We start from the raw sequence: 11221 nt of genomic DNA, 5'->3' as shown, positions 1-11221 counted from the left end.
TCAGAGAGAGAGGGAGACACAGAATCGGAAGCAGGCTCCAGGCTCCAAGCTGTCAGCACAGAGCCCGACGCTGGGCTCGAACTCGCCAGCCACAAGATCGTGATCTGAGCCGAAGTCGGACACTTAACCGACTTAGCCACCCAGGCGCCCCAACAACATGCCTTTTAAAACCACATTATAAAAGAGATATAAAGGGAAGAATGGCTGCCCAGGAACCTTGACACATTGCAAATCCTTATTTGCAATAATCTGAATGTGGGAAGACGGTTATTAGGAAGTATGTTTAGGACCAGAGTACCCAACTCTGGTAAAGGCGACATAACAAAACCTTTTTAAAAAGTTGTGGTAGGGGCACCTGGGTGGCTCAGTCGGTTGAGCGTCCGACTTTGGCTCAGGTCATGATCTCATGGTCCGTGAGTTCAAGCCCCGCGTCACGCTCTGTGCTGACAGCTCAGAGCCTGGAGCCTGTTTCCGATTCTGTGTCTCCCTCTCTCTGACCCTCCCCTGTTCATGCTCTGTCTCTCCCTGTCTCAAAAAAAAAAAAAAAAAAAAAAAAAAAAAAAATTTAAACCACTTTTTTTTTTTTTTTACGTTTATTTATTTTTGAGACAGAGAGAGACAGAGCATGAACGGGGGAGGGGCAGAGAGAGAGGGAGACACAGAATCGGAAGCAGGCTCCAGGCTCTGAGCGGTCAGCACAGAGCCTGACGCGGGGCTCGGACTCAAGGACCGCTAGATCATGACCTGAGCCGAAGTCGGACGCTCAACGGACTGAGCCACCCAGGCGCCCCTCATTTAAACCACTTTTAAGTGTACAGTGGCATTAAGTATATCCCTATTGTTGTCAACAATCATCACTATCCTTCTCCAGAACTTTTTTCATCTTTCCAAACAGAAACTCTGTACTCTATTAAACACTAACTCACTGGGGCACTGGGTGGCTGAGTCGGTTAAGCGTCCAACTTCGGCTCAGGTCATGACCTCGCAACTCATGAGTTTGAGCCCCATGTCAGGCTCTGTGCTGACAGCTCACAGCACAGAGCCTGGAGCCTGCTTTGGATTCTGTGTCTCCCTCTCTGCCCCTCCACTGCTCGAGCTCCATTTCTCTCTCTCTCTCTCTCTCTCTCTCTCTCAAACATTAAACAAAACAAAACACACTACCATTCCTGCTTTCCTCCAGCCCCCTGCAACCACCATTCTGCTTTCTGTCCCTATGAATTTCATTTTTCTAGGTATCTCATATACATGAAACCACACAGTGTTTTTGTGTGTGGTGTCTGTCTTATTTCAATGAGCATAATGTCTTCAATGTTCATCTATATGTGGTACAAGAATTACATTCCGCTTAAAGGCGCTTTTAACCTTTTTGACAGGTCAACGATAGGATGGTTGGTAAAAGGGCAAGTCATGCTGGCTTTCTGTATTTATTCACCTGTAAAATAGTTCTGAGTGTTGTACTATCCTTAAAACATATCCAAGTAGGCATCACAAACCTCCAGGATCCAGGCACATGAGTGGTAAAGCCGAGTGGAAGTAGGCAATGGTGAAAGGGAGAAACTTGCCTCTCATAAAAGTGGCCACTGCCACCTAGTTCTAATCCATTATTCTCAGGATGTAATTGCACAGGCCCAGAATTACACAGACAAGCCTCCTAATTTTCATGACAGTACTGTTGGTCCAAATGGAACATATTTACAGGTCAGATCTGGCCAGTAGGCCACCAGTTAGTAGTCTCTGCTTGGGTTTAATAACGAGCTAATTTTAGCGCGGCTTCATGCATTCATTCATTCACTCATTCACGCAATAAATGTTTACTGGGTCTCTACTACCTGCTAAACTACACACATACGATATGGTTTAAAAAATATATGGCAGGAGAATAAATAATCGCAGCATAAGTGCTATAACAAAGCAAAGATAATAATGACTTACTTTTATTGATCACTTCTTATGTGCCAGGGAGTTTTAAAAGAACTTACTCGTATTAACTCATTTAAGCCTTGCAACAATCCTATGAAGTAGGCATTAATGTCTCCATTTTAATCATGAAAAGACAAGCGCTAAATATCAAATCACTTGTCCATGGTCACACCGCTGGAAAGTGTTGGTGCAGGATTTGAATTCGGATTGGTTCCAGAGCCCAAGGTCAAGACTGGAATAGACTGGTAGGGGCTCAGAGGGCGAGGTCGTATACGGTTAACCTGCGGATCTATGAAGACATCCTGAAGAGGTTAACTTTTGCCTTGTCTTGAAGGAAGATTTCAGCAAACAAGGCCGGGAGTGCAATCCAGGCAGAGGAAGTTGAGGCGGGGATCAAACTTTAAGGTTAGCGGGAAATAAGTCTGAAGAAATCGCTCTCAGGGTCTCCAATGTCATCTATTCAACTATTTTCAGGTGTGGTATCAGCCTACCGACGGCGTATGTTTCAGTACTAGCTGTGAGAGTAGAATGATGTAGAAACAGAGGAGCATTTACACGTTCCAGAGAGCGAAATGCGCCTAATGTCTCCTGCCCCACCCGAGCCCCTCCGCCGCTGTCCTGCCCACTGCCCACGACTGCCTTCAGGGACTACAAGTCCCGTCATGCAACGAGGGAGCGCCGAGAGCTCGGCGACCTGCCCCGCCCCGCCCCGGCTCCGCCCCCTCCCCGCCCCTCCCTCCCGCAGCCCCCTCCCGCCCGGCCAGCCCCGAAGAGTTGCCCGGTGGCCGAGGCAGACGGAAGCCGAGGGAGAGTCTCGGCAGCAGCAGGATGGGGGATTCCAAAGTGAAAGTGGCTGTGCGGATCCGGCCCATGAACCGGAGAGGTGAGAGCCGAGCCCGCCCGGGGCCGCCACGGTGGAGGCGGCAGGTGCCTGGCGCGCCCTTCCCTCACCCGCGGCCGCCGTGTGGGGTCCGACCGGCCCCGCCCCTGCAGTCCGCGACCAAGCGAGAGGGCGGCCGGCGCACCCCGAATCCTTGTCTCCCCGCGCCCGCCCGTCCTGCGCGGGGACGCCCCTCCCCTCTCCCGCACCGCGTCCGGGACGCGGCGGGCCCCACGTCCCGGTCCGCTGCCCCTTCCGCCGGCGCGCCCGCCCCGCCCCGGCGCCCTTTCGCCCTCACGCCTCTCCTGCCCTTGCGGGAGGGCGCTCTGGTCCTTGGCCCCGGGCTCGTTTCCTCCTTCCCCCGCCCCTACTCCTCGCCCGTGCACCGACGCGTCCCCTGCTTTTTCCCTGCCAGCTGTCAGAGTGGCCCCCGCCCCTCGGTCGTCACCCCTCCACCCTGGCCGGGACGGCCAGGCACCCCGAGGCCCCACGTCTCCGGCCCAGTCACCTCAACCCTGCACTTTTGTGGTCCGCGGCAGGAAAAAATGGCAGGGAATTTGGTTTACTCTTGAGAAAGCACTCAAGTGCAGAAATTCCTCGTCTTGATTTTTCATTCTATACGTTTAACTGGGCGGTCATAAAGAATTGTAAAAACTTTGAAGTGAGAAGAGATGCCCTTCCATCCCCCGCTTTTTTGACTGTTGAGATAGTTTTGTTTTTGCTTGAAGTCATATTCGTCATCTCTCAACAATAAATAGTTTAAGTGCCAAGATTCTTGTGAAATTGTATCTTTCAGACATTCTCTCAATTCTGCAGGGAGGGTAGAGAAAGCAGATAAACCGAGTACATTTTAAATCCTCTTTAGACTGTCGAATGGAGTGAAGAGTACCGCGAGGAGGTGGGCTGGGTCTTGGCTTTAATGCTTAAGCAGCAGCGTGACTGAGCAAGGAACTTTAAATGAGATAATATATTTGAAAACACTTTCTGTACAAGGCTATGTTATTGAGATCACTGTTATAATCCCAGGAGATGACTTTTCAATTGATAAGACTCTTTTTGCAGCTTCTGTGTTCATATTCAAGTGTTAAGTCTATGTAGAAATCACGAGTTTTCCAATTTTCCTTTTCTCTGCTGTCTTTTGTATATATTGAGATATACAGATCAGCCAGTTGACGGTCTGTTTTGTTGGTTTGTCCTTCTTTTCCAAGTTGGTTTATGTCTTCTCTAGGAGTCAGATCTTCCCAAAAGATCATTTCTTTTGGCGTTGCTAGGTCAGTGTAAGGCTGTCATGTGACCTAGGAGAGTTTTGTTTTTTTTTCTCCTTCCCCTAAGAACTTAAACTAGTGCACATTTTGGGTCTTCAGTCTTTCCTTTGACAAAATCAAAGGGTCTTAGATGAACTCTGAAAGTTTTCAGAAGCTTTTGTTCTTAGGTGCTCAGGCATCTTTATTCAAGTTTATTACCATTACAATGATTTTAAAAAAGTGAAAAAGCAGGCCATATAAAACACAACTTTATCTGGAACTTGATTCTGAAAGGATGATTTCAGCACATTCTTAAAATTTCCTTTTCACAAAAAACTTGGAAATGTCAGTGCTAAAAAGATGTAGCTAACCATCACAAAAGACCCATCTCAGATCATTAGAATCCTACCCTCTTCCCCTCCCCACATGAATTTCAGTTTTTAAACATTTTTTAAATGTTTTTTTAAATTTATTTTTGAGAGAGAGAGAGAGAGAGACAGAGCATGAGTGGGGGAGGGGCAGGGAACAAGAGGGAAACAGAATTTGAAGCAGCAGTTATTTTTGTTTTTTAAGTTTATTTATTTTAAGTGAGAGAGAAGGAGGGAGAGCAGGGGAGAGGCAGAGAGAGAGGAGAGAATCCCAAGCAGGCTCCACGCTGTGAGTGCAGAGCCTGACATGGGGCTTGATCTCAGAGAACTGTGAGATCATTACCTGAGCCTAAATCAAGTCAGATGCTTAACTGACTGAGCCACCCAGGCGCCCCATGAATTTCAGTTTTTGAGGGAAGGTACTATATAAATTGTCATTAATTAGATTATAGTAATTGTTGTATCAGAGTGCCAGGGACACATAGAATACTAATTTTCACTGTGGAATGGATATTAGCTGTTCCTTTGGTTGAACTCATTTTAAAATTAAGGTTTGGGGTGCCTGGGTGTCTCAGTGGGTTGAGTGTCTGATTCTTGATTTCAGCTTAGGTTATGATCTCGTGGTCATGGGATCGAGCCCCATATGGGGCTCCACGCTGGGTGTGGAGCCTGCTTGGGATTCTTTCTCACTCCCTCTACCCCTGCTTGTGCTATCTCTAAAAACAAACAAACCTGCCCCCCCCCCAAAAAATATTTAAAATTAAGGTTTATACATAGATTCTTTACTCCGTAAATAGAAGTGCATTATTTTGGTAACTGCTTCCCCCTTCATTTAGTGCCATCTCTTACCTAGCCTTGTTATTTCCTGAATGCATATGGACTTCTTTTTTCTGTAATTACCACAGATAATTAAGATTGGTTCTATTTCTGTTTTGTCATGAAGTAGTCATTTACATAAATCTAGAAGTTATGGAATTCAGTGTATTATTATTGTGAAGCCAGTGATTTTTTTTTTTTTTAACATTTCATTTTTAACTAATCCCACTCCCAGCTTGGGGCTCGAACTCACAACCCCAACATCAAGAGTTGCATGCTCCACCGACTGAGGCAGCCAGGCACCCCTAAAGCCAGTGATTTTTAAACTGCTATCTAGAATTTGTTTAAAAAGACTACAATGGAACTATATTCCTTTCCAGGAATTTTGAGAAGAATCATATTACTTTCTCTAATCATTACTTCTGTGAAAATTAGTGTATTAAGTAGTAGTATATGATTATGGCAAATAGTAAACTTTTAGTCATAACTGTTTCTCTCATAGCATATTAGTTCAGGAAGCAACCTCAGATATCACTCCTCACAAATAAGATTGAGATGAGAATGGGTTACAAGGATGTTTTACTGTGTAGTTTCTGATGTTTGGACTCATCGGCTACTTTTTGAGGAAAATTGAAATTTGCAGGAAGCTTCTAACGTACCATTAAGATCTTCATGTGGTTCAGTATCTGCTAAGGTGTTAAGGTAGTTAGTTGGCTTATTATTTAACATTTATCATGGAAGTAAGTGTTTCAGTCTTTTTTTTGCTAAATTATACGTGGGTTTGGGTATATGTAAATATACCCAATATAAAAAATTATATGTAATTTTACCTAGTTTTAACATTACAACTTCTGTTTTGCTTTTCTTCATCTGAAATATGAACTCAAACGAGCTGAAGAAAAGCTGTAAACCTGTTTTGTCATGCTATCTTGAAGTTCTATTTGCAGATACTGTTTGGTTTTTCATGTTCTTTTTCAGACGTGGACAACTCACCACGTAACTCTGGTTGTTTTCTTCCATTGTAAGGAACACCCATTCATACATTATTAACCAGTATAATTATTAAATGAACCGAAAGGTTTACAAGCATAATTGATGGCACTAGGTAGATCAGTGACACTCTCCTATTCAGGAGTTTGATGTTTTATGACTTCAGATGGTTTAAAAAATATTTAGTATTTACTGAATGCCTGCCAGATGTCTAGCTTATATTAGATAGTATGGGATCTTACTGCCTTTTTGCAAGAGGTTTCCCATATTTAAATATGTGTAAAATCAATTACCAAAATAAATAAATTTACACCAAAAGTGTTTGGAAAATACCTTTGCTATCTATCTGGTTTAAGGTAGTGAAACCAAAAATTACATTAGATGTTTAGCTAGAGAGAAGAGTAGTGAAATGGGTTATTTCAGTTGTTAGGAAACATGGATAATAAATTTATTTCAACAGGTATTTCTCAAGGGTTTACTTTGCACTTTATAGTACTTAATTCAGTGAAAGGCTCAAAGACACAAAGAAGAATGTACTGATAGAAGTCAGTGCTTAAGGAAATCATAGTCTAGTATCTCAGTGGAAAAATTGTTATGTATCTATTAAGAATTATGACAATGGACATCATTTAACAAGGAAGACTTTTCTATGTTAGCAGAAAAACCAGAATGTAAAACAGAATGTGTAACTGTAAGGTTGAATTTGCTGTTAATTTTATTACTGTATAAAAATGTAAACAGGGATGGGCAAGGGCTAGAAAGAAACATGAAAAAATGAGATTGCTTATTCTTGTTGGGAGAATCTTAACATCCTAAAAACTCTTAGTGTTGACTAGTATTGTAATATTCAGTTTTTTAAAATGTGCTTCATGGTTCACGCTCATGAGGAAATGGCCGTCCCGTGAAAAGATAAGATTAAAAGGTAAACAAGCACCTATCGCAGATTGCCAGGTGAGTGATCTGGCAATACTGGAATTCAGAGGAGTGAAAGGTCCCTGGAAGCCTGGTGATCAGGGAAGGCTTCTCTGGGGAGGGAGAACCTTGGTTAGACTTAGAGGGAGGAAGCTTATGATCGGAATGGGTGCGTGGTAGGAGGGGAGGAGAGAGCGTTGGGTCTTTGAGGAGGAAGTGTGGCCTGAGAGCAAAGGCACAGAAACAGGAATGAACCAGGCAAGTTTAGGCGGCAGAGACAGATAAGCCTGCCAGAAGGATGAGATTAGAAAGGTAGGGTGGAATTGCAGGGAGCCCTTAGTGCTGGCTCGGCCCAGAAGTCCGGGTTAGGGTGGCTGGTCCATGTGCTCTCTTTAGCTCTGTAGAACTTCGCATGGATCTCGGACACAGCATGGAGAAGGAAGACTGCCAGGTCTCAGAGCAGGATCAAAAGCCTGGGTAGATGCCTGATTCAGGGCACAGCTGGGCAACATTTAAGAGCGGGTTGTGAAAATGAAGCCATGTGAATAGGAAGAGTAAGGAGGCTGGTCAAAACTTAGGTAAGCAGTCATGACTCAGAAGACAAGGTGAAACTACAAGGTGAAACTGAGGAAGTAGGAAGCTTAGAGAACATGCTGACAGTCTGGGAAGACACACGTGATCCTTAGGAAATGAAGGGGCAGGGTAGCAAGGAGATTCTGATACAGGAAGGTGGTTTTGACCCTCAGGACATTGGTGGGCTCAGAGAGATGACTGATATTGGAGTTGAGGACGGCTGTGGATGGAAATTTCTGACATACTTTCTAAAACAGAAGATCCTTGTTTTCTAGCATCTGCTTGATATGCTAATGGAGAATGAAACACACAACTCTTACAACATTGTTTTGTTTCTGCTGTCTACTCAGTGACTGAAATTGGGATTTATACATACAGGGCCACAGGCTTTTGGAGAAGAAAGTACAAGTTTACATGATAAAATAAAATAAAAACTTGTTTGAGTTGGCATTTACTTTTACCCCCTCACCTCCATAAAACAATGACTAATGTCCAACTTTTCCAGTCCTTAAGGTCTGAAGATGGAGGATACTACTGACAAAACTATTCATTAAGCAGATGAATGGAGATGTTTATTGAGTGGAAATGGATTATTATTGATTGATCTCTTGGCTTGCTGATCAGGTTTCCCTTGTGTTCAACAGAACATATTAAAAAAAAAAAAAAAACTTGGCAAAGATGAGCAGTGTAATTTATGGGGAAGTATGTGAAACTAATTGATCTCTAGGACACAAACCCATGACTTAATTGGTACTGGGCTTGAGCTTTTGGGTGCTAGAGATACCTTTATTATTTTTTTAAATTTATTTTTGATTGAGAGCACAAGGTGGGGAGGGACAGAGGATCTGAAGCAGGTTCCATGCTGACAGTAGTGAGCCAGATGTGGGGCTTGAACTCATGAACCATGAGATCATGACCTGAGCCACAGTCAGACACTCAACTGACTGAGCCACCCAGGTACCCCTGCTGTAGATATCTTTAAAAGATGGTATTAGCCCATTCAGTATGCATTGATTGAAGAAAAGAATAATAGCTACTCCTTTTTAAGAGCTGTTTGTTAGCTACAGAGTTCAGTACTTTGTATATGTTATTCTTTAAACAAAACTTTGAAAGGTAGTTTATAGAATTACCATTTAACAAAATCTCAGACAGGGATAAGTAAATTTCCCCAGGATTACAAGACCAGTATTTTGGAGCCTGAGTTTCACCTACTTTCCCATTGAAGCCTGTGCTTTTACTGCTATATTGGATGTGATGATCTTTAAAGGGACCTTGCATTTTTGAGTTTATGTAATTTTCAAAGATGTGCAGGATATACGAGAAGCATAAGTCATGATCTTTGACCAAAGGGACTCCCTGTCTTGTTTGTAATAAGAGATGCATGCACAGGTGAGTCAATTACAAGAACATATGTACACAGTGATGCTAGTGCATTACAAATGAAAGAAATGGGGGTGGGACTTGAGAATGGTAAGGGTTGAGCTGAAGACAGTGGGCAGGGAGGCATGCATGGTAGGTGAGGTACATAACACAAGTTGTTGGAATTAATCTATGTATTTTTACTTTGCTCATAAGCTAATAAGTTAGCTAGTTACTGTTTCATGGATGCTAGGAGAAGACATAGGACTTCTGGGTCAGAAGACTTCATGGCAGAGCAGCCATTGTGAGTTGCTCCCCTCACTGGCCAATCCCACAGGGGTGATGTGGAGTGTCCAAATGGATGCTGTGCAAGCAATTGGTTTGCGCTGCATCTGAGGAACACAGGGCTTGGGGAATCCATTGTTTTAAGTGGTAAGCAAGCCTGCTCTCTGTCCCGAAGGACAAACTTGTCCCTCAAAGTTGCTGACTGCAGACCGATTCTTGACAGAGGTGCTGGGTAAAGAGCATTTATGGCTTAGCTCATACCACCAGCAGGAGCATGTCAAGATGGCATTAGAGCAACTGCAAGTTAGGAAATACAGGAAGACTGTAAAGCTTCTGGTTTAGATGATTTATATGACTAAGTGAACAAATGTTGGGGTCATTACCTGACATCAGAAGTATAGGAGAAGCCGGTTTTAGGGTGGAGGTGTAGGACATGATGAGTTCTGTTCTTGGGCATTCAACAATATTTAGTCAGTGGTGCCTACTGCACCTACGACTATGAATAAGATATTGTACATAGGTGGAAGAAACTCTTAGGTGTCTGCAGTGCAGTGGGTGGATCCAGAAGGTTATTGCATAGGAGTCTGAACCTAAGGAACTGGAGATGTGTGTAGATTTGGGGGTCATTACTGTAGGTATAAGATAGAATACCAAATTAAGGTGTGTGCAAAGGAGGAGGTCATAGAGGCCAAGAGGAGAGACATAAGTAGAAGCAGGTAAAAGTAATATGGAACCCAGAGAGAAAATGTGTCAAAGGATGAATGGTCAGTAGGAGATCACAGGAATGGCATGTATGATAATGGCATGTATGAATTGTGTTCAGTGGACTAGGCAATATGGTGGTCAGTGGTAATTTTCAGAAGAATAATTTTGACTGAATGAATAAATTAGTGTTGGTGTGTTGGTAGTGGGCTGAGATGTAAGTGGGTTGCCAATATGGTGGAAGTGAGTATACATGAATATTCTTTCAAGAAACTCCATTTATGAAATTCTTTTTTTTTTTTTTTTTTTTTTTAAGTAGGCTTCATGCCCAATGTGGGGCTTGAACTCATGGCCCTGAGATCAAGACCTGAGCTGAGATCAAGAGTCAGATGCTCAACTGACTGAACCACTCAAGCACCCCTCAAAAAACTCCATTTAGAAGGGAAGGATAGAGTGGCATCCGGAGGTGTCCTAGGAACAGACCTTTTTCCCCTTTGAGTCTGAGGGATGTTTGAGCCTTGTGGTAGACAGAAAAAGCCAAGAGAGGGAAATTTTTGAAATATGGGAAGAAGAGGATAATTATATAATGGGAAAGCCCTGGAGTCCTTAATTTTCTTGATGAGGTGGATTGTGAGGTTGTTATTTGAGAGTAAGAAGGATTGGCTTGACTGGGATCTTCAGAGCAATGTTCAGAAATTTAATTAAAGGGCCCTAACCATATTTTATATCTGTTGAGGGCAGTGGGGTCATTCTTGCTAATTTTTTTGAGATATAGTTGACGCATCAAAAGTGTACAATTCAGTGGTTCTAGTGTTTTTGCAGAGTTGTGTACCTATCACCATTATCCAATGGCAGAACATATTCATCATCCCAAAGAGACTCTGTCCCCACTAGCAGTCACTGTCCACCCTCCTGACACCCTCTGTCCTCCAGCACACACCTAACCCTCTCCCCTGTCCCGGGCATCCACTGTTCTACTTCTTGTCTCTATGGATTTGTCTATTCTGAACGTTTCATGTAAATGGAATCATGCAGTATGTGGACTTCTGTATCTGACTTTTTCACTTGGCATAATGTATTCAGGGTTTATCCATTGTTGTAGCATGAGTCAGTACTCATTCTTTTTTAAAGTAGAATAGTATTACATGATACGGATATGCTGCATGTGTTTA

General features: G+C 43.3%; 1 protein-coding gene across 1 annotated transcript in view; it reads left to right on the top strand.

The window, feature by feature from the left end:
* Positions 1-2658: 2658 nt before the first annotated feature.
* The window catches only part of KIF13B (kinesin family member 13B), a 201810-nt gene continuing 193247 nt past the window's right edge, over positions 2659-11221 (top strand). Inside the window, exon 1 of the mRNA XM_086703788.1 lies at positions 2659-2803. Coding sequence (XP_086559914.1) covers positions 2749-2803 — 55 coding nt within the window. The 5' untranslated portion in view covers positions 2659-2748. The remainder of the gene's footprint in view (positions 2804-11221) is intronic.

The sequence above is a fragment of the Puma concolor genome, chromosome B1, assembly GCF_028749965.1.
Source record: "Puma concolor isolate L17-30 chromosome B1, mPumCon1.1.hap2, whole genome shotgun sequence".
Lineage (NCBI taxonomy): Eukaryota > Metazoa > Chordata > Mammalia > Carnivora > Felidae > Puma > Puma concolor.
This window is presented reverse-complemented; position numbering and strand designations above follow the sequence as displayed.